Here is a 23,940-nt window from a genome sequence, read left to right as displayed (position 1 = left end):
GCTAGAGGGTTCAGGCCAGGCTGAGGGACCCCACTGGTGCATGATCATGGCTGGGGAGGGATGTAGGAGGTTGGTCAGCTGGGGCAGGACCATGGGGGGCTCCAGGGCATGTCCAGCCTGTCTTGCTCAGTCCTGATCAGCCGGACCTCAGCAGCAAGCTAAATTACTGGTCAGAGTGTCTACCTCCTGGTGGTCAGTGCATGTCATAGCAACTGATCGACCGGTCAACTGTCTGCCCCCTGATGGTTAGTGCACATAATAGTGAGCAGTTGAGCAGCCTTAGCATATCATTAGCATATTACACTTTGATTGGTTGAACAGCCGATCCGTTGACCAGACACTTAGCATATTAGGCTTTTATTATATAGGATATATATATACACCACCATAGCCAGCGGTTTGATTGAATCAGGCTACTTTAAGAGTTAAAAATACCCTTTTATGATTTTTTTTAGGCAAAATAAAAATATTGTTGTCATTGTGACATGATAATAACAAGATGACTTGATTGCCATGGATGTAGGACATTAAAACATTTTTTTAAAGGGAGAAAAAAATCAGTATTAAGCAGTGATTTTGTCTTCTTAATGTTTAAGAAGTTTAAGAACTATTTTTCTAGAATTTTTTATTAATCTTCCTGAAGGTGCCTATTGTTCAGGAATTTACAGTTATAAACAATAAAAATTAAAATTATAAAGAAAATCTTCATTAATTGTCAACTTATTTCATAGTTTCAATTTACTATGAAAAAATAATTCTCCTATTTAATAAATATTTATCTATAAATAATAGCTTCTAGAGTCTCAATCTGTGCCCTCAACACAGCAGTCACTAGTCCTTGTGTTGAACCCTTGAAATGTGGCTAGTCTGAATTGATTGACTGTAAAAGATAAATGTAAAACAGGACTCAAAAATAGTGTCCCACAAAGGTAATGTAAAACATTTCAATTTTATATGTATTGATTATATGTTAAAATGATATTTATAGTTAAGTAAAACACATTGTTGAATATAATATATAATACATTGTTATAGAATATTATATATAATACATAATAATAATATAATTGAACATATCTATAATAATAAAAACACAATATGCTAATTAGACCAGACGTCCTTCTGGACGAAGCCGGGGCTGCAGCCGCAGAATGGAGGCAGCTGCCATGGCTGTGAGGGACAAATCCAGGCAGCCACCGCGGCTGCTAAGGCCTACTCTTGCATGAATTTCATGCATCAGGCCTCTAGTAATAATATAATATTGAATATGATCTGTTTCTTTTTACTTTTTAATGTGGCTACCAACAAATTTTAAATTACGTATGTGGCCTGCATTGTGATTCTCACCATATTTCTACTGCTCATCACTGGTCTAGTCCAGCCTCATTTCTTCAAGTCCAGAGCCTACCCTGCATTATCTAATGTGACCTTTTCCTTGAACCCTCTTCTGATCTCTCCCATTAGGACGTGAGCTCTCTCCTTCTCTAAATTCCAATAGCTTGCTTCTGACCCCCGCTAATTCTATTCTAATATCACTACTAAATGCAAGTTATTGGCAAATAGGGTCTGTGTCTGGGTTTGTGTATGTGTTAGCTTACAAAACAACTCCCATGGAGCATTAGTAAAGCTTTTATTAGAAAAGTAAGCAAATAAACTTATATGAAGTCAATTTATTCTCAGTTCACTTTTGCTCAAATAATGTTGTCTTGAAGGGTCAGAATTTTCTAAACTAGGTCTATGACTTAGTAAGAGGATACGTACCAGCTGACTCTCAGATATTGTAGACGATGGTGAAGAGAGGTTTGCCTGCAAAATATAAACATGGTGTTTATTTAGCAAAATTCATAATTTACTAAAATATCTATGTTACTAAGTATTTTGAAGTTCTTTTATTATTAAAGTAATAGATATATCCATTGTAAGATTTTTGAAAAAATATATAATTAAAAAAAAATATTCTACCACCAAAAATGCATTTTTGGTACATTGCCTTACAATATTTTTCCTGTGTATTTTTATTCAGCTCACATAATAATGAATATGATGTATTATATGTTGATTTCTCTGAACATCTTAACATAAGCACTATCACAAGACATCAAAAATTCTTCAAGGTGCTTGCCGGAGTGGCTCAGTTGGTTGGGCATCATCCCGTGCACCAAAAGGTTGCCAGTTTGATTCCTGGGCAGGGCATATACCTGAGTTGTGGGTTTGATTCCCAGTTGAGGAGTACATAGAAGACAAAATGTTTCTCTCTAGCATTGATTTTTCTCATTTCTCTCTCTCTCTCTCGCTCTCTCCCTCCCTCCCTTCCTCCCTTCCTCCCTCCCTCCCTCTCTAAGCATGTCCTTGGGTGAGGATTAAAAAAATTCTTCAAGGTCACATAATATTTCATTCTCTGCATACTCAACATTTTACTTAAATATAGCGCATTGTTGTATATTTATATATATTTATGCAAATTGAAACAAAATCAGATTTTTCTTTAAGAATCTTTATATAAAAGTAACCCCAGAGTTTTCATGATTTGTGAAATAAAGTGATTTGGTTTTTAGTTGTTTTCAGTTAAAGAGGAGGTCATTATTATTTCCTTATCCTTTGTTTCTGCATTTCACTCTAGTGTGGATTTAGTTTCGTTCTTACTGAAGTAAATGCTTTGGGAGTTTTTTCAGGCCTTACTGTCCTGGACTTTGAAAATATTTTAATTTTGTTCTCATTCTTGAATGAGAATTCCACTGGACATCGAATTCTGGGGTAATAGTCATTGTCCCACAGCATCCTCATGGTACTATCTCACCATCTCTGGCTTCTGTTACTGCTGTCAATCTAAATGTCATGACTTGGCAGATCAGCTGTCTTCACATTTGTTTAGCATTTCAGATTTTTCTCTCTGACATTCTGTAATTTCACTAAGATGTGTCTGCGGGTGAGTTTATTTTTATGTATCTTTTTGGGGACTTAGTTTATTTATTTTGAGTGTGCATATCTTTCTTCAATTCTGGAAAATCCTCTACGAATACCTCTTCAATTATTACCTTTCTCCAATTACATCTAATCTCATCTTATGGAACTTCTATGAAATATATGTTGGATCTTCTCAATCCAGCATCCATTTTTGTAAGATTCCCTTTCATATACTTTTATATCATTATGCTGCATTCTGCATGGTTTCCATATATAAGATCAACAGTTAATTTTTCTTCAACTGTATACTAGTATGTTTAACACAATTGAACTTTTATTTAATGAATTTATTTTTAACTAGCAGAAGTTCTATTTGGTTCTTTTTCAAATATGTTTTATGGTAACTATAACTCCTATTAACTGTTTTAATAGTTTTAATACATTTGTTAATTCTTTTCAGATTTTTCTATAGACCTGCATTGCTAAATCTCCTATTTCTTTCTTTTTTTAAAAATATATTTTATTGATTTTTTACAGAGAGGAAGGGAGAGGGATAGAGAGCTAGAAACATCGATGAGAGAGAAACATCGACCAACTGCGTCCTGCACACCCCCTACTGGGGATGTGCCCACAACCAATGTACATGCCCTTGACCGGAATCGAACCTGGGACCTTTCAGTCCGCAGGCCGACGCTCTATCCACTGAGCCAAACTGGTGTCGGCAAAATCTCCTATTTCTTGTATCTGCTGAGTCTCTCTCTCTCTCTCTCTCTCTCTCTCTCTCTCTCTCTCTCTCTCTCTCTCTCATGCTTCTTCCACATGATAATCTATACTCATTTTATGGCTTTTTTTTTTAAGTCCATCTTTAGTCAGGGTAACTAGTGATGATTTCTGAAGATGTCTGAGAAACCCTGAGTTGGAAAACTATCTCTACAATATATTTCAAATTTACCCTTGTTGAATTTTACTTGCTCTGGATCTGTTTCCATTTTATTTTACCACCCTGATATTTCTAAATATCAAGGGTGACATATCACCACATCTTAAATTTCACAGGCTTAGGACCTACTTTCTTATGGATATCTATTTTACTACCCAAGAGTGCAAGGTAAAGACAATAGATGGATTTATCTTTGTTCTGTTTCCTTTTTATGTACCACATGGCCTTCTAGACTCCTGCATGTGAAATGACAAACCCCCTCTCTGCTCGCACCACCATAACTACGCCTCAGCTCCTGTAATCTCGCTGGCTTCTTGGCGAATTGACAGTGGGAAGCAGGGGAGGTCTGCCCTCAGGTGCGCAGCACTCTCTGCCTGCGGTCCATGAACTTTCCCCGAGGCGCAAATAAGAAACTCAGTCCTCCCTCTGTAGCCTAGGCAACAGGCCTTCGGTGCAAATTGCAAGGGATGTGGAAGGCCTGTGAAATACCTGGAAGCTTAGCACATAACTAGAAAGAATGTCTAAAATGTGTATATGTGCCATACATGGGAGACAAAAGAGCCTAGGGAGATATATAAGGCCAAACCTGGCTTTGCTCAGAGCTCAGCCTCTGGAGAGGACCCCACTGAGCCAGCATCGGTGCCAATAAACAGTCTTTTTCTGAACATCCGATGCGTTTGGTTTGTCCCTTCCCACCGGGGCCTGATTTCTGCCATCACAGATGTACACAAATAATTCCTTTACAGGGCTTAGACTTGTTATGTAGTGAAACTTAAAATCTAAACTCCTGGCTGCCAGCACCTAGGTTCTGAGTTACTTCTGTTCCATCAAGCTTTAGCTTCTTCTTTTCTGTGATCCTTTTGCCTGGAGCTGCCCTTCATTTCTGGCACTCGGAGGTTTACCTTTCTCCCTTTTAGGCTGGGTTACAGAGGCATATTTTAACAGTTATATTTTAACAAGCATCGCTGCATTTAAATGGGAGGCTGAGCTCCCACATCAGCGAAGCCTTCACCTTCCGTGGGAAATAGTCAACCTACAGGTGCATAATTATAAATATACTTAGCTAAAATATAATAAAGTTGTGTTCCTAAATATTTCTATTCTTTTAAAAAATGGCAAACATTTGTCAGGGTTTATTATAAATGTGTCCATGTGGCTTTTCCACTCTGAGAGATGAAACATACTGAACATTGAAAACTTGGTGGTTCTTACAATATTGCCAAGTATACCGTATAGGCGTGTGAATCACCAAACATAACAATGAGGCCCCTGTGGTCCTTGTGTGTTTTCTGCTTTTGGTGTCATGCCATTCTTCAGGACTGTCACTGCTGGCTGCCATACCTGGCATCAGGCTGTCTTGGCTAGGTGCCCCTGTCTCTAATTGCTGAAGACCAGGGAAGTGTGCACTGAGGTTTATGATTAGTCATTGCTGCAGAAAACTGCCCTTCAGACTGTACATGACCATGTTCTTACAGTAGGCAGCTAGTTAGATATTAGTAAAAACAAAGGGAGCCAGACATTTAAGTGGATTAACTAGGAAGGGGCAGCTTCACAGACACTCCAGAAAAGAGCCGCACCCTCCACCAAACACACCCCAATCCTTAAATAGGCAGAAGGACCAGCTTTCCAATCTCCTCAGGGAACAATGGGCTCCTCCCTGCCCCCACCCGCACCCCCATTAAGCAGGGAGAGATAAATAGTGAGGGGGAAATTCCTCTGTTGAGGCTTGGGCAGTAGAAGCCAAGATGGCACTGTGGGAGGTTCTTTTACTATGAGGCCTGCACAATAGGAGCAAAAATGGCAACCATAAAGGTGAAGAGAAAAGCCCGGGGAAAAGCATGGATTAGGATAAGGGCAAGAAACCCCCCAAAGATCTCAGAAAGGAATTGGATGGGGGAGGTGGGGAAGAGGTACCAGCTTAGCTCTGGGAAGATCCAGGAAAGAGACTAGTTTGACAGAAAGCCTCCTTCCTCCCAAGCCCAATGATATGTAATCCACGTTTAACAAAGGTCTGTCTCGGTGGCACCCTTTTTCTCACTCTCTCTCTTCAGCAGCTGTGAAGCACAGCACCGATCATGAGCTGGGCAGGAGCAGAGATGGTGCTGGACTACTGGAGCCTTGAATGCCAAGTTCATGGCATGGTAGCTCTGGGTCCTGGCCCTCATCCTGGGCTTGGTGAGGACAAGTACGGACCTGGGGCCCCAGAAACTGGACTTCTTCCACAGTGAGATGGAGCTGAGCGTGAATGAGATGTTGCCTAAGCCCTTCGTTTGTTTTTGCTCCAATAAATCTTGCCACTATACCTCAAATCCTCCTATGCATGTATCCCTGAAAGGCATTGTCTGTGACACTGTCGAAGAATCCTATTTCCCCTGGCAACAGACTGGCTGCTTTCCCTTTCCTGCCCAAGAAGTGCAGAGAAAAAAGGCCTGCTTCAAGAAGGAGAGCTTAGCCCTAACCGGTTTGGCTCAGTGGATAGAGCGTCGGCCTGCAGACTGCAGGGTCCCAGGTTCGATTCCGGTCAAGGGCATGTACATCCCCAGTGGGGGGCGTGCAGGAAGCAGCTGATTGATGTTTCTCTCTCATCGATGTTTCTAACCTTCTCTCCCTCTCCCTTCCTCTCTGTAAAAAAATCAATAAAATATATTTATTTAAAAAAAAAAAAGAAGAAGAAGAAGAGCTTAGAAGGTTACCCTTAGCCTAATTTGAATTGAGTATGATAAACAAGAAGGGCTTCAAAAAAGTGTGACCCACCTTCGTCCAGGGATGCCCTTCCTCCAACTTAATCTAGGACACTGTGAAGTTAGTCCCTCCCTCTACCACCCAGTTCTTACCTCTCATCAGACCTATAGTGGCTAAAATTCTCCTTCTCATTTTTGAACCATGCCTTTTTCACCTTCATGTCAAATTTGGCACCTCTAGGATACAAAACTTGTCCAGCAGCGCCATCCCCTACACACCACACTCATGCTGTTTTCCAGGGACCAATTTATTTAGTATATTAAGTCCAGTTTTCAATTTGCCCTGGTTATTTGCATAAACACAGTGAGAATAGCAATTGATCACATAGGCTCTTTTAAATCTGCCTTTCTGGAATCTCATAAGGAATCTCAAGAATGAGCTTTAATTAGCCTCGTAGGGCAAAGAAGCCAAGCCACACAGTTGCTATCAGGTTTTGCCTACTATACCTATAGGTTTCCTGGGATGCCTTTAATTGCCCAACAGTAATGACTGGATACCATGAAGGGACAAGGAGGAGTTGTGGTTTGTGCAAAGAGAGCTAGGACCTCACCTCCCTTGTCCTCAGAAGTCTTTTCTTCATTCATCTGTCCTCCCTCTGCTGCTGCCTGTGTATACTCTCAGATTCTTTGTTCCATTCTCAACCCTGCTGCTTTGCTGCCTGCCCATTCCAGCTTCAGATCAGAAACTCCCCTCCTTCTCTCTGCTCCCTCCCCACGGCCCCAAGGCCAGACAGCATTCCCCTGGCTCTGTGGCTCACCTGCAGCCTGGGCCCCGATGCGATGCAATGGGGCCCACAGCTCATTGCCATGTTCCCTGCTCCCGTTACAACTGCTGCTGCTCCTTTGTACCCCAGGGGCCCTGTGAGCCCAGGGTGCCAAGTTCCCTGAACTGTGCAGTTAAACATGGGAAATTGTGCCTCCAAGGCCAAAAATTCCCAGATCCCAGCCCTCATTAATGCTCCTGCTGGTATACAGTAAATAGAAAGCCTTTACTTGCAAGCAGTTACAAAAATGGGGAGTTTTATATTAAACAATTTGGGAAAATGATTTTAAAAGAACTTCCACAAGAGGAAACTAATCTTGAGACTGACTGAATGTTTGTTAATCTTTCCAACAACTCCTATGCTCTCTCAGACACGGGGATATCCAGCAATTTATCATCTGCTTAGAGAAGGCTGACAAGATTCACCCCTAGGGCCAGAGATGCGGTCTTGTCTGTCTGGCCCAACTAGGGCCATATACGTAGGACACCAGGGATCTTCCCTAATCCCTCCTGGGTCCACTGGTTGTTAAAACCAATTTTCCATGAGAGCCTTGGAGATGACATAACAGGAACCCCCCTTCCCTTCTCAGGGTGGCTGCCCTCTGCCTACTAGGGCCCTTGAAGGACCAGGGCTGCTGGGAATGTGAAAGGCAGGGAAATAGGTCAGCAGCCAGACCACTAGAGTTATAGAACGAGTTTCTACCCAAGGCAGTGGAGGTACTAGGCCCCCCTCACACAGAAAGACATGAGGGTGGGACCTCAGGTAAGGCCAGATAAGGCTAAAGGCCATCAAGCCGAGAAGCCCCACTTGAGGAAATGGGCCATACTTATAGTCCAGGTAGAGCCAAAGCCACCTGACTGAGCAGAGTGAATCCAATTAAGCAATACTTGATCATCACTGTGACTATTGGTAAGGCTGCCCTCAGAAGATGGGGTAACACTCCATACCCGGACATAAACCATATTGCAATCTTCTGGAAAACCTTCACCTCTGTCAGGGGGGAGGGGGGGGGCGTGGTGGCAAGCCATGGGTCTTGAGACACCAAGGCCAGAAACGGGTAGCACATCATCCTGGGGTTTTGGTCGTGTGTTGCAGGGCTTGGGAGTGTTGAGGACACTCATGCTATTTTACAAGGAAGGAAATCTCTCTCCCTGAAGACAATGGGCAATACCACCTCCATCCACAGTGCCTAGAGAGATCCCTTTTGGGGTGCATACTCGAAACTTCACCCTCAGTCCCTAATCTTCTTTTGCAACAAGGTCTAGCCACAATATAAACTGTGCAATGAGAGGTTTGGCCAGTTAGAGGCATCCCAGGAAACCTACAGGTATAGTAGGCAAAACCTGATAGCAACTGTGTGGCTTGGCTTCATTGCCCTACGAGGCTAATTAAAGCTCATTCTAGAGATTCCTTATGAGATTCCAGAAAGGCAGATTTAAAAGAGCCTATGTGATCAATTGCTATTCTCACTGTGTTTATGCAAATAACCAGGGCAAACTGAAACTGGACTTAATATACTAAATAAATTGGTCTTAATTTGGCTCTTTAATAAAAATGAGGATGATTTCCGGGGGAGAAATTATGTTTCAATAAAAAAATCATAATGCCCAGTTGTGGATATTACACTCCAATTCAGTTAAAGGTCTTCAAAGTTTTATTTGTCACCTGTAAACTGAACTGAATCCTGATGTCTCCTTTCTCTCCCATCCTTTGACTTAGAATTACAGAGAACTTTTTTCTAAGGCTGTGTCCGCCACACAGAATTAACCTGATCACCTGATGACATCACCAGGGATGTTCAAACTGCAGCCAAGGAGGATTTATCAGATTGCAGCTTCTTGCTTTCATTCCAGCAAAAGCCTTGCATCTAAAATCCTTCTCAGCTGACAGCCTTACAGACTCAGAAAAGGGTTTATAATTTGCTCTGATCACTAAACTTTGTTTTTTCTTCTGTTTTCATAGGTAAACCCCTACTAAACACCTGGTTGTAGATGAGGTATTGGGCCTGGTGTACCTGGGGGCAGTCCTTTGTTTTTGCTGTAATAAATCTTGCTACTACACCTCAAATCCTCCTATGTGTGTAGCCCTGAAATGCACTTCCTGTGATACCATGGAAGAATCCTATTTCCTCTGGCACCAGTGTTTCTTCTGTTCACCTAGAGTTTCATTTTTAACATGAGTAATAATGACTTCTTTTGAAATCTTAGTTTTTACTCTTTAGTTAATTTTACATTATTGCAATAATGTGAGGGAATTCTCTATGAATTTCCTAAGTTAAATAGTATCTACTGTGAAATATGCTGAATTAAATGCATCTTGACTAAAACAAACCAGTTAAATTTGTATCTATGTAATAAAGGAAAGAAGAGGTTACACACCTATCTATATAATAGAGTAATATGCAAGTTAGCTGGGACGCCATAATGTCATGACCGAACAGCAGGGACCTGAGGCTGCATGACACCTGGCCGGGGCGACGGATCTCAGGCTGCGCCCCCTGCCCTGTGGGGTTTAACAGGGACTTCAGGCCGTGCTCCCCGCCTGGCGGGGCTTGATGGGGGACCTTAGGCCATGCCCCCAACCTGGGCACTGGGCCAGGAGACCTCAGGCCATGCCCCCTGGGGACCTGAGGCTGTGCCCTCAGCCCAGTGCCGGGCTGGGGGACCTGAGGCTAAGCCCCCCGCCCAGAGGGGCTTGATGGAGGTGGGGCTGGCCAGGGCTGGGGCTGGGTCTCACCCAATGGGGGTGGGGCTGGACTGGTCTGAGTCTCCTGCATTTTCAAAGCATGTGTGAGTGGTGGGCAAGGACTTGACTCTAGGTGGCACGGTGCGCCCCAGACCCTGACAGGAGGAAGATTTTCATATACATTTTACTAATTTTCTTTCATCTCTGACACTTCTATTATAGAGAAAGGGCAAATAGCAATATTAAAATATTTCCTCTAATTAATTACCTTTTAATGTGCAGGATTTCATACACCAGAGCACTAGTTTAAAATAAACTATTTGCACAAGTTAACTACTTTACTAACATTTATCAGTACATTGTGTTAAATAATATCAAACTATTAGAGAAAAAAGATAAAATGCTCAAGCAAACGTATTAATTAAATTAGGGAAAACCCAAATAACTTTGTATCCAGTCCCCAAAATTCCTTCACTGGGGATCATGACATAATAATTAAAGACTTTAGATAGCCCCAGTACATTTTTATTTCATCTAATACAACAGACTTTATATCAGTATTACAAGAAACTTCCCAGAGTAAGGACAGAGTTCAGTGTGAACCTTGGGTTGGAGTAAATATCTATAAAGCCACTGCAGGTCATTTACCAAAGAAAAAATATTGGCTTATGTGTATCATTATGAATACAAGCCAGTCTTTCAACCAACCCAATCATGTTAAACCTTTTGAGGAGCTTCCTTTTGCTTGCCTAATACAGGTTAATTATGTTTGTTAAATGTTGTAGCTATAGTTCTGCTATCAAAATTGTAGCAATTATTTTTCAAAAAGTGAGGAAATATTGTTTGGTGAGTTGAGACTGGAGCCATGAGTACAGGGAGGAGACTACTCTATAGGAACAACTGTCTATCAGTCAACTAAACTAAGGTAGAGAAGCAATTTGAAGTACCTAAAAATGAACTCAAAGAAATTGGATTTGAACAACCCTGTTTTTAGTCACTCATATCTATTCCTGTTAATACTGACTGTGAAGAACAGCATTAGAGATGAGTGTAAGAATGGCACACTGTGAAACAAAATCACATGAGCTATATTCTATAGCCTGGATTATAGCCCCATCATGCTTGAAGAAGTCTGAAATGATTATGAGAAGAATACAAGGCATAAAACTTGCCTCATTAAATCCTTTATTTTCCTCCTCACTAGTAGAACCCAGATAATTATCTTCCATTTCCTCCTCATCCCCTTTCACATGAGCATACCACAGAAATATTTCTAAACATAAAGGAAAGAAATAAGACTGATCAGTAGAGTGTAATTTCTTGCTTAAATTGTTTACAACTATTCCTGTAACTCATATAATCTCTGCTTACATCTGATGGAAACATATTTGAACCCACACCTGGATTTAAGTGGATTGGATTTAAGTCACCTCAGCCTGAAATCCATGACTACATTAGTGCGCATCACCTCTGAAACACTCCAGCCTAGCAACATCTCCAAGTATAGCAGCAAGGGGAGTTTGTGATCTGGCTAAATTGAGATGATGACCTTTATATGAATATCTGTATATATAGTGGGGAATATTTTTAATAAAGTTTGACACTTTTTAATATATTGTGATATTTTGAAAGCAGTATGTATGAAATTGTAATGACATTTTCTGTCCCTCAAGCTCATTAAAATGAGATCTTACCTGTACACTATATAATATTCAATATTCTGTTATTTCTCTGACATTAAAAAGTAATCCGTGAAGTGTAGACAGTTTATAATATAAGCTGTTATCAATAGAATGTGATTTCAACTAAGGGTTTTTTTGATAAGTTAGTCATAGGTCCAAATACTTGCCCTGTTTTCTGAGGTTGCTCTTTATTAAGAGTATACTATGATTTTGAATTATATGACTGAAATGAATTTAAACTTGCTCATTGGTATTAGTTAATAAAAAAATAAACATCTACAAAGGTTAAGTGTAATGCGAAGAAAAAAAATGACATTCACCTCCAAAGATGATAGAATTAAAACAGAATGAAATATAAATTTAAATAGAAAATTTCATTCATTTACATAGAGGGAAAGAAACTTTTTAAAAGTGTCATGAGAAATAATCACTCATAAATTACCTGATAAGTTATGAGTTAATTTACATATAAGCAAGTGCTTTAAAACACTAGAAATTTAGTAAAATATTATCAGATATCACCAAATATGAAATAATTTATTCAAAGTTTGACTAATGGTTATTGGGCATGAACAACTTAGACCAAGCGTCCTCAAACTACGGCCCGCAGGCCACATGCGGGTGTTTTTGCCATTTTGTCTTTTTACTTCAAAATAAGATATGTGCAGTATGCATAGGAATTTGTTCATAGTTTTTTTAAACTATACTCCGGCCTTCCAACGGTCTGAGGGACAGTGAACTGGCCCTCTGTTTAAAAAGTTTGAGGACCCCTGACTTAGACCCAGACAATATATACTTGTGGATAAAATATTTAACACTATTCCCAGCTTTTGTAGGTTTGCACGAATATTAATGTCAAGGGCTTTGACATGTGTAAGTCCTAGGTTGGTTTTGCCTATTGTGACTTCTGACACTTGGTTCCTTTCTCTGTAAAATGGAGATTTTGTAATAACAATATCCACCTCATAAGATTGATGAAACGTTAAATGAGATAGTTAAACTTCATTTGAAAGCTAAGATTTAAAATATTAGTTATTATTATTGTTGAATTTGGCACCTGTTAATAATAATCCAGTGAAATGTTGATGATAAATTAATATAATCAATCCCACAAAGTGACCAATGGAAGGTATTCAACATGTCATTAGCCTAGTTTAAATTCTATTACACTTAAGATAACCTCAATTAAATCACAGTTAAACCTTGAACAATGCAGGAGTTAAGGATGCTGACCTCCCACTCAGCCAAAAACCCAAATATAACTTTTGACTCCTCCCAAATTTAATTAGTAATAGCTTACTGTTGACTGGAAGCCTTTCAGACAACTTAAGCAGTCAATTAACACTTATTTCACATATTATATGTATTATATATTGTATTTTTACAATAAAGTAAATCAGATATAAGAAAATGTTATTTAAAAAAATCATAAGGAAGAGAAACTACACTTGTACTGTTTACTGAAATATAAATAGACCTGCACATTCAAACGTGTGTTGTTCAAGGGTCAACTGTACTTTAAAATAACAAGGGTCAAGTACACCATAAATTAGAGAAAGCTTTGACTTTAATTATTCTGACTTGATGGTGATTTTAATGCTTCTGGGTCATCCTAGAAAACACTATGGGACATTGAACAATGAGTACAATAAATAATAAAAAAGAAAACTAATTTTCTTGCATTGGCTTTCTTGTCTTAATGGAGAAAAGACAGCCTTTCACCAAAGGCCCCCTAATTAGGAATTAGTCATACAATTTGTCATTATTTAGTTAAACTATTTATAATCATCCAAGGAAATTTGAAAATCCAATGGACATACTGATACACTGAAAACTAGCAACTTTATAAATTTGTTTTAACATTGGCCAGTTCTCTGGCTAGCTCTCCTCTAATTTCAATAAGAAAGTATCTTGCTCATTGACTCTTTTAATTGTTTACTGTCTTCCTCTATGTTTTAGAAATGGGGCCCTTGTTCATCTCTCATCCCAGTGAATCTCCAGTGAGTACTGGGGTATGGCAGACACACAATAAATATTTGTCAAATCAATGAACAATGACTCATTTGTCCAATTTTGTTCAATTCAGTGTAAGCTTCAAGTGACTCAAATGCTCTCACAAAGTTTGGGGCAAATGTTAATTGACTTTAAGGCTGATAACTGATTAAAGAATAATTTGAAATCACTACTAACTATGGAGAGTGAAGCAGGCCCTCCAGAATTATACCAATTCCTGTCAAAATACCCACCCTCAGGGTTAGGAGGGGTGGGAGGAGGTATCAGCTTTTGTAGGGGCTTTTCATACATTAACCAACCTAAGCCTTACACCAACCAAATAGTTATTAGTACCCTAATATTATTTATGATAAAAGTAAGAGCTTAAGTGATTTTCCGGCATCAAACAGTTACCAAGCAGCAACTCTATAAATGTAAACTTGAGTATAGCCTACTAAATGCCTCCAGTCTTTTAGGAATTACTCCAAATGGCTTCCAATAATAACAAAAAAATAACAGTGCAAACTTCTAGAAAATGCTCTAAGAGTGTTCCTACACATGTCTAAACATCATTTCCTGAATGTGATAAAATTCAGTAACTTCACCCAGCTTATTATTTGCATTATAGAGATTTAAATGAAAGCAGAAATTTTCCAATTGCAGAAAAAATAGGTCACAAAATATAAATTTAATAACTATTTACTCATGATCATGAAAACTGCATATTAGCAAATATTGTGTATAACAAAATAATTTAATGGTTTACATTAAACTTAAAACAAAACACTTATTAGGAAACAATCTTGTTTCTACTGTGATCGATTATTAGGTGAATAAAGAGTAGGAATGGGGTGAGGCCATGTGTGTGTGTATCTAGGACATTCAGAACCAGATCCCCATAATTATTTGAATCAAGGGTATCCCCATAATTAATTGAATCAACTAAACTAGCATTCTTACTGGAAATGAACAAATCAATGTTTCAATTATATGAGTTGACTATTGTATAATAACCACAATAAACCAGTACAGAAATGAGAATGCCATCTAAGCTTTGATATTAGAAAGACAAAAAGCAGGTGTTGAAGTTCTGCTTTACTTAGACAAAATATAGACCTCCCTTAAAAAGGAACTTACTCAATGAATTTACCTGAATTAACCAGATTTTCCACATCTGAGTCAATCATACCATCCTACCCCTTTCTACTTATGAAAAAAATCAACCAATTCAATGTAAATGATTGTATAATTGAGTTGCCTCCAAAGCCTATATAAGCACCCATTTAAAAAGCAGAATGTATAATTATGAAGGGACTTACATATTTGGTTTCTCGACCAGCTGATCTCGGAAGAGTTGTAGGTGTCTGTATGAAAATAAAAATAATTATAATACTAAAGTAATCAATAAAATAGTCTTAAAAGATTAAACCTCTGGGATAAGTGTTCACCTGTTTTTTCTTATTAAGACTTCCTAATCATTACTCCCTTTTTTTCTATATAAAACCCTCTGTACCTTTGAAAATCATTTCATTAAACTACATCATTTTATTATCCTTTTCATTACTGTTATCTATGGGCTTTCTGGTTAATTTTCCCTAGTTTATTGGTGATGTTTATTCATGAATCATAATAGTTCCTTACATGATTTTTGTTACTTCAAAATTCACGTAGAAGTCTCTGCGCTCTTAATTCATCATGCTCCAAAGATATTCTCATCCACTCCATTTCAACCATTCATTTCTAGGACCATTCCTATACTTTGCCTTAACAAATAAAATGAGAATCTTCTAAAATTTCAATTTCTAACATCCTATTTTCAGAACTCTACCTCATAGCCACCTTCTCGATTTCTCAAATATCTCTAATGCAACATTTCTTCAGCCTCAGCTTGAAGACTTCAAAATCATTAACTGATCATTCACTGAGACTTCAAAATCATTAACCCTTACCAATTCCATTCAAGCTTCAGTACCTCTGCGCTTACATACATTGTCATTTTATATCTCTCTTGCCTCTCTCTCTCCTTTGAATCCCTCATGGATGGACCTCATTAACCATTTTATCTAAACCTGTATCAGAGAAACAAAATCTTACTGGAAAACTAGCTCAATCAGCTAATTGATGTCATTATAAATATCAGTAGTGATATTCAGTTTCAATTGGGCATTCAATACTCCCTGGTAAACATGAATTTTTCTCTTGCAGGTTCATTTTCCAACTTCTGATATCAATTGGCTATTTAATTAATTTATCAATTCAACAAATATCATTTTGTATCTACTGTATGCCAGAAACTGTTCTGCACACTTCAGACGTATCCATGAATACAAGAGACAAGGATGCCCTGCTCTTGGGAGCTTACATTTCAGCAGGAGATAAAATAAACAATAAAATTATAAATAAGTAAATCACAACATATGTTAGGAGGTGTCAAACTCAATAAAAAAAGAAGAGTAGAAATAATTTGAAGCCTAGGATAGCACATTCTTCCAAAGTAAACCTTCTTTGCTTCTGCCAAACACACACACACACACACACACACACACACACACACACACGTATATCACCACAGAAAATAAGGAAGTCAAGAGCACTGATGGCTTACAATTTTAAATAGAATAATCAATCCAGAGAAGGTGACATTTGAGCAAAGATTTGAAGGAGGTGAGAAAGTTGGCTATGTGGGTATCGAGATATAAAGCATTCCAGCAAGATGGAATAAGTGTAAAGTCCTTATATGAATTTCCACCTTTGAGAATGGTGGCTGAGAAACTCAGAGAAATCCTGCCATAATAGGTAATAACAAAGTTGAGCAAAATGTTGGAAAAAATTTTATTAAAAACATCGGTGAGTTAATCAGAATGAAGAATTTGAGGGCAAGATCAGGAGAATTTGAGAATCTGAAAAGAGAAGTCAGGCATTTGAGATCTGCTTTTGCCTTGGGGGTGTTTGCAAATACTGTTGAGTTGCTTGAGAGCTGATCCAAACATTTGACATCCTCAGAGGTGTAGCGAGATAAAAGTCAGACTCCCCAGAGCCATGAATAGATTGAGGCCCAGCAGTAAGAGTGATCCAGATCTCAAATAGGCTTCAGCCTGGCCTCAAAGCATCTAAAACTGATTGTTTAAGGGGGAAAAAAATCATCTCAAAACCTTTGATTAAATTAAGGTAATCCTCTTTTGCTAGGGTTCCTGGTGTCTGACAGCAAAGATTCTCATATGTACTTGAATACATTTCAAGATAATATGTACTTGAATACATTTTCAAGTAGAATAGCCAACAAACAATCAGATTCAGAAAAAAATAAATAAAAAGGCAAGACAATGTGAGTGAGAATGAGCAGCAACAATAAACCAAAAAAGACCCATAAAGAATCTAGAAATTGGTTTTCTTAGAGCCAGGCCTAAAAATCACCATACTTATCCATATCGTTTGAGGTTAAAGTGAAGCTTGGGGATTTTTACAGGGAACTAGAAACCATAAAATGTGATATAGTTGATTTAAAAAGAGCTAAATGTGCTGAGGTAGGAGCATGGCATCTTCAAGGCCCAACAAGGAGGCAAGAAGGACTAGAGAAAGTGGGTAAAGGAGACACTGGAGAACAGATCATGCAAGTGTTGGAAGGCCAGGTCCCAGAGGCCCTCCCGGGGTCCTATAAGGATTTTGGCTTATATTCTGAGGGAAATGTGTAGGCACTACTAGTTTTAAGCACAGGAGGCTCACAATCTGATTTATTCTTATCAAAGAATACTAATTTGAATTAGGCTCTAGTTTCCTTGCTCCTTTCAAGGTCTTTCATCTACCAAAATATCCCTTTGTTTTGTATAAACAGTACCTCCCACTGTATTGAATGAACCCATTAGCATACCAACTTGCTCTTGTCATTTTCAGCTTTAAAAGGCAGGGAGAAAATTCTTCCTGGACCCCACTACTGACCCAATTTCCTTCTCCCCTTCACAGCCCAAGTGTTTGTTTTACACATTCATAAGAGATAAGGAGAGCAAAGGAGTAGTGTAAGGGTGTGAACCTGAGGGATGGTGCAAAGAAGAATGCATGAGGATAACATCAAAGAGGTCCTTCAGCATGACTGAAGAGAAGGGAACATCTCACTTTAGGTTGGACAACTGGCCAACATCTCATGAGTCCGTTCCTGATCCCAGGGTAATGACAACTGGGACATGAATTGGAAAAAAGGAGTATGGAATGCCATAAGCAGAGGTACAATGAGGCAAAGGTGAGTGTCATTGAGGCAAGGAGGAAGTGGCAAGTGAAAAATTGCTGATATTATGGAATTTTTATATTCTGAGACACATGCACCTTCTACTCACATTCTAATATAATAAACTAGAGGCCTGGTGCACGAAGTTCATGCATGAGGGGGGGTGTCCCTCAGCCCAACGCACACCCTCTCCAATCTGGGACCCTTCGGGGGATGTCCAACTGCCTTTCACAATCCAGGACTGCTGGCTCCCAACTGCTGGCCTGCCTACCTGATTGCCCTTAACTGCTTCTGCCTGCCAGCCTGATCACCCCCTAATCACTCCCCTGCCAGCCTGATTGACGCCTAACTGCTCCCCTGCCAGCCCAATTGTCCCCAGCTGCCCTCCCCTGACAACCCGGTCACCCCCAAATGCCCTCCCGTGCATATTCCCTCTTTATTAGATAGGGTTTTTTCTTTAACATATTGGACAGCCCTAACTGGTTTGGCTCAGTGGATGGAGTATCGGCCTGCAGACTCAAGGGTCCCAGGTTCGATTCCAGTCAAGGGTATGTGGTTGGGGGAACATACCCAGTGGGGAGTGTGCAGGAGGCAGCTGATGGATGTTTCTCTCTCATAGATGTTTCTAGCTCTCCAGCCCTTTCCCTTCCTCTCTGTAAAAAATCAATAAAATATATATATTTTAAAAAGAAACATTTAAGATTCCTCCATATCTGCCTGGCTGGTGTGACTCAGTGGTTGAGACCCCAGGCTGCCGCCACTGGGAGTGGATGGCACCATGGGGAGTGAATTTGTTTTTATTTTTTATAAAGGGTCAGGCGGGCCTCTGGGCAGCATTCCACCAGGCCACTTATTCTGCAGGCTCTCAGCGGCAGCCCTCCCTGAGGGACTCCAGCAGGACTGAGAGGACTGGGCGCTGCCATCTTGTGGCTATGAGGGCTGCCATTTTTGTTGCAGAGTGACAGTTAATTTGCATATTACTCTTTTATTAGATAGGCTATCATAAAATAAATAAATAAATATAATAAAACAGAATGAAGAAATGCTAGAGATTAGGCTTTTAGTGCCTACCACCTCAGGCATCAGGCATACATATAGCCAAGCTAGCTGATATACCCAGAGATATTTGAGTTTCCATGGAAAATTTACAGAACATCTGAAAAATGAAAGTACTATAAAAGAAAAACAGTGGTCCAGCCATTTTACTTATAGATCTTTATGCAAGAGAAATGAAAGCGTATGAAAATACAAAGTCTGATTTGCAAATGTTCTTAACCGATCTATCAGTAATACTCCCAAATTAGAAATAATCCAATTGTCCATCAATTGGCAAATAGTAAATATATGGTACAACCATACAATGGAAAGCTACTCAGCAAAATAAATAAATGAATGATTGATGCATGCAAAAATATTAATGAATCAACTCAGCTGATTCTACTAAGTATAAAAAGTAAAACTCAAGAGACTACATACTGTATAATTCTGTTTATATGAAATTTTAAGAGGCAACACTATAGAAACAGAGAAAAGATCAGTGGTTGCTCAGGACTTGAGTTGGAGAAAGAGAGAGGGAAAGAGGGGGAGAGAGAGAGATACCACAAAGGAGCAGAAGGGAACATTCTTATATGATGGAAGTTTCTTGTATCTTGGATGTGGGGGTGGTTACATAACTGTATCCTTTGTCAGAAGTTATATACACTGAAAGGGTAAGTTTTACAGTGAGTAAATTATCTACAATAATAAAAGAGTAAGATGCAAATTGACTAGCTTCACAACACCCACCAGCCAATCAGGAATGAGTATGCAAATTAACCCAAAAAGATGGTGGGTTAATTTGCATATGCAGGCGCCAAGCAGCCAAGGGCAGGGTGGGACGCTTGCATCATTCCCATGGCAACAATGCAGGTGTTCCATACTGCCCTAGCTGCTCCAGGCCTCTGGGCAGCGTGGGAAGGTGGAAAGGAGGCTCCGGACCAGAACGAAGGTGGTGCTGGCAGCCAGGGGAAGGAAGGCCCATTCTTGCACAAATCTTTGTGCATCAGGCCTCTAGTACCTCAATAAACCTGACTTGAAATAAAAGAACTATATATGTTACAATAAAGAATTTTCATAGGCATTGAAGGATAAAATAGACACTGAACAAATTTTTGAACTGGAATATCAGATCTAGGAATCCTCTCAAAGGAATTAGGAAGTAATAAATAGAATAAAATATTTAAAGATTAAAAGATATGGAATACAGAAGCAAAAGTAACAATATCAGTATTATAAAAGCCCCAGCAGGAAAAAAATATTTGAAGAAAAAAAACACGCTAAACATTATCCTGAATGTAAGAGGAAGAAAAAACTAAAGACCCCAAGTAAAAGGTCAAAGAGAATACTAATCTAGATGCATTAAAAAAAAATGCACACATAGACACATTATAGGAAAAATCAGTCACATTATGGATAAAGTAAAATACTAAAAGATTACAGTACCACTCTGTAAATGATCACTCTATAGAAGAGAAGTGAATATTACGTTGACAAAATACTTCACAGGAATGTTACTGAAGTAAAAGAGCCTGGGGTAAAAAGTATTGAAGAAAGAAGATCTATAGTTTTATGTCCAGCAAAACTATAATTTAAATGAATAGAAAGGAGGGGGCTTTTTCAGGGACAGAGGTAATAAAATCAACACAATCAGACCTCATTGAATACAATTTTCAACAAAATTCCAGAAAGAAAAAAGTAAACACATGATTAAGCTATAAATTTGTAAGAAATAAAGATCTAAATAAAAATAAGTATCTAAATAAAGAAGAGATTAATGAAAACATAAGCATAATAATTCAAATGTATAAGTCCAAAATATATTAACAATTTTTTTCTGTGTGAGTATGTAACCTGATTTTTAAAAATGTGAAAAAATGAAAGTGCTATAATACTTACCTAATTGGGGGGAAAATATATGTAAGCTTTAAAATGATAGAAAAATAAACATAATTATTGCCCTTAATAATTTATGTGTAACTACAAAAACTAACAAAAATATAAAGTAAAATTTTTCAAAAAGTTTCAAACTAGTATATGTCAAAATATCCAAAGGAAAGCAAGAAAGGCAAAAAAGAAAATATTTTAAGTAGAAAATATGAAATAAGATAGCAGAAATTAGTATTAATAGTAATTATAAATGGCTTAAGGCCTCAGATAAAAAGATTCTCAGATTGAATACAAAAGTGATATCCAGAAATGTTGTCCTAAAGAAAATAAAACTAAAGAGTTTATAGAAAGATAAAAATAAAGTTTTAAAGTAATATATAAATAAAGTAATAAAAATTAACAAAACATGAATTTAAAATTACATATATGAGGTCACTGTTTCATACTGGACTAAAAACAGAACCTTAGGTTCAAAAGGGTTATAAATGCTAGTAAAAGTTATTTAAAAAATTGAGAATGAACACCAACACATAAGAAACAGCAATATAGTTTCAAAATATATGTCAAATTTAATAAATACTTCTTTAGGCTTAGCTTTCCCTGCCTCTGGCAGAAATTACAGCAATTACATTCTCTTCAATAGCCTCTTCTTGTAGCTTCATGACACCATACTGCTGATTTGTTTATACAATGGGTTTGTTCTCTTTTGCAGGTTCCCACTCCACCTGCTTTATTGCACCTGCAATGTTTTGTTCTTTGAATCTCTGTACAGGGAGCTCACAACATCCATGTGCTGGTCATCCCCAAATATCTCCTACTACCACCAGACACATAAGTTTAAGTCCCTCTTGAAACATACCTCAAAGTCACCTCAAAAACAAACATCAACTCTCTTTCCTCCACCACACAGTGCCTTCTTCACGGCCATCTATGCTCAAGGAAGAGACCTGGTGCTCACCCATGGTTCTTCTCTCCTTCACACTCACATCCAACCTGTAGCAAGTCTGCAATCTCTCTCTCATACCCACATTCTGCTCTCTGGCAATGAACCAACCCTATCCAGGACAACTTCATTGACTGCCTCTCCGACATCAGTTGCCTCTTCACAGCACCCATTGTGATCTTTTTCAATGGTTTCATATTACTTCCCCCAGAGTTTTATGTCTTCCCATTTCCCTTGTAACCCAAACTTCATACCATGGCATATAGGTATCTTCACTGTCCCTAGCCCACCTTCTCAATCTCATTTTACAGTTTACCCCTGGATCACGAGGATGCAATCACACTTGTCTTCACCTTCACACACTAAGTGCTTTTTCAGATCAGGAAATTTGCATATGCCTACTCTTCTGCCTGAAAACTATTCTCCCTGATCTTTCCTGGTTAGCTTTTCCCCATCTTTGGTCTCAGCTTGAATTCTGCTTTCTGATTACTACATCCAAAGTATGCCCCTCTAGGTTACTCTGCCTTGTTCAGCATTATCTCCTTCATGCCTCACAGTGCCAGGCCCATAGTAGGCACTTAATAAATATTTGTTGAATGAAATAATTGCCTTAATAGCAGTGATGTAGAATAATGTTTTTAAACACTATAAGCATTAAATATTTGTTAAATAAATCAATAATTAAGATGTGTATTTATATATTGCTATTTAAATCATATTCCCATTATAGTTAATTAAAATATATATTTTAAAATTTACATATATTTATTTGGCAAAGCAAAGTTTTATATTAAATGACAAAAAATATACAATTAAACATTTAATAAAAACATAAACTACAATTATTCATTTCTCTCGGCTAAAATATAATTTTTAATGGTTACTAAGTTTCTATGTCATTATTAATGAACTAGAGGCCCAGTGCACAACATTTGTGCACTGTGGGGGAAAGGAGTCCCCTCAGTCCAGCCTATGACCTTTAGCAGTCCAGGAGCCCTTAGGGGATGTCCTACTAATGAGACTAAGCCACAGTCGGACATCCTTAGCATGGCCGCAGAGGTGGGAGAGGCTCCCGCCACCGCTACTGTGCTCACCAGCCATGAGCTTGGCTTGTGGATGAGTGGCGCTCCCCCTGTGGGAGTGCACTGACAACCAGGGGGCAGCTCCTGCATTGAGCATCTGCCCCCTGGTGGTCAGTGCATGTCATAGCGACTGGCCGTTCTGCCATTCAGTTGATTTGCATATTACCCTTTTATTATATAGGATATTTGTCTATAATGTTCCAATTGATAATAGGATTACTTTTCTAATTATAAGCAATTTCTACATTTAAAACCTATTTTATACACACAGTGTCCAATTTTTAAAAAGAACATGCAAAAAGTATAGTAATTCCAAGAGAGAATATAAGGCTGACAAAAAAAAAAAAAAAAACCATTAACAATTGTCAATAAAGGAAAAACACAATCATTTTTAAATTTGGATGAGTAGGTCTGTATTAAACATTCAAAAATTTTTGGGAAAATGTAGCATTTTATTCCAACAAATAAAATTGGCTACAATTACAAGAAGAAAATAGTTAATTATGTAAATTCAACAACTGATGCTTTAGTAGTGCCATAAGAAGCTAATATTCATGCTTCTTTCCCTCTGAGTCAAAGAACAATGAAATAAGCTTCAAAAGAAAAGACATTCCAGAAATAATACTTGTGTTAAAGCTCTTAGACTAATGCTACTTTAGTCTACTTCATTTTCCACTTCTATAATTCTAAGTGGCTGTGAATTACTTAGTTACTGAAGGTAGGGTTTGAGATGAGATTAGGCAACAGATTCTACATGCAGTTACTTCCATATAGCTCCCGCAAATGCCAACATATAACAGAGGTTGGTTTGAACTTAGCCCATACATAGTTAACAACAGATTTTACTTTGCAACCCTGTACACACATACATGTAAACACATACTGTATATGTAAACAAATTGAAATAAATTTCAATAATATATACACTACTTAGAATAGAGTCTGATATTTTACATTCTTACTATTCTATTTTTAAAATGTTATTTACTAACAAAACAAAACAAAATGCTCATTTCTATCCATTAAAATAACTTCCCAATTCACTATTGGGCTTTGACCTGAA

The 23,940-nt window shown here is 38.3% G+C and overlaps 1 protein-coding gene across 1 annotated transcript in view; it reads right to left on the bottom strand.

Annotated features, from left to right (window-relative positions):
• MLIP (muscular LMNA interacting protein) overlaps positions 1 to 23,940 on the bottom strand; it is a 241,872-nt gene that overhangs the window by 63,891 nt on the left and 154,041 nt on the right. Inside the window, exons 9-10 of the mRNA XM_054722545.1 lie at positions 15,028 to 15,072; positions 1,762 to 1,806 (exon numbers count right to left, since the gene is read on the bottom strand). Coding sequence (XP_054578520.1) covers positions 1,762 to 1,806; positions 15,028 to 15,072 — 90 coding nt within the window. The remainder of the gene's footprint in view (positions 1 to 1,761; positions 1,807 to 15,027; positions 15,073 to 23,940) is intronic.

Source organism: Eptesicus fuscus, chromosome 10 (assembly GCF_027574615.1).
Source record: "Eptesicus fuscus isolate TK198812 chromosome 10, DD_ASM_mEF_20220401, whole genome shotgun sequence".
NCBI lineage: Eukaryota > Metazoa > Chordata > Mammalia > Chiroptera > Vespertilionidae > Eptesicus > Eptesicus fuscus.
The sequence above is the reverse complement of the archived record's forward strand: the minus strand, read 5'-3'. Positions and strand labels throughout refer to the sequence as shown.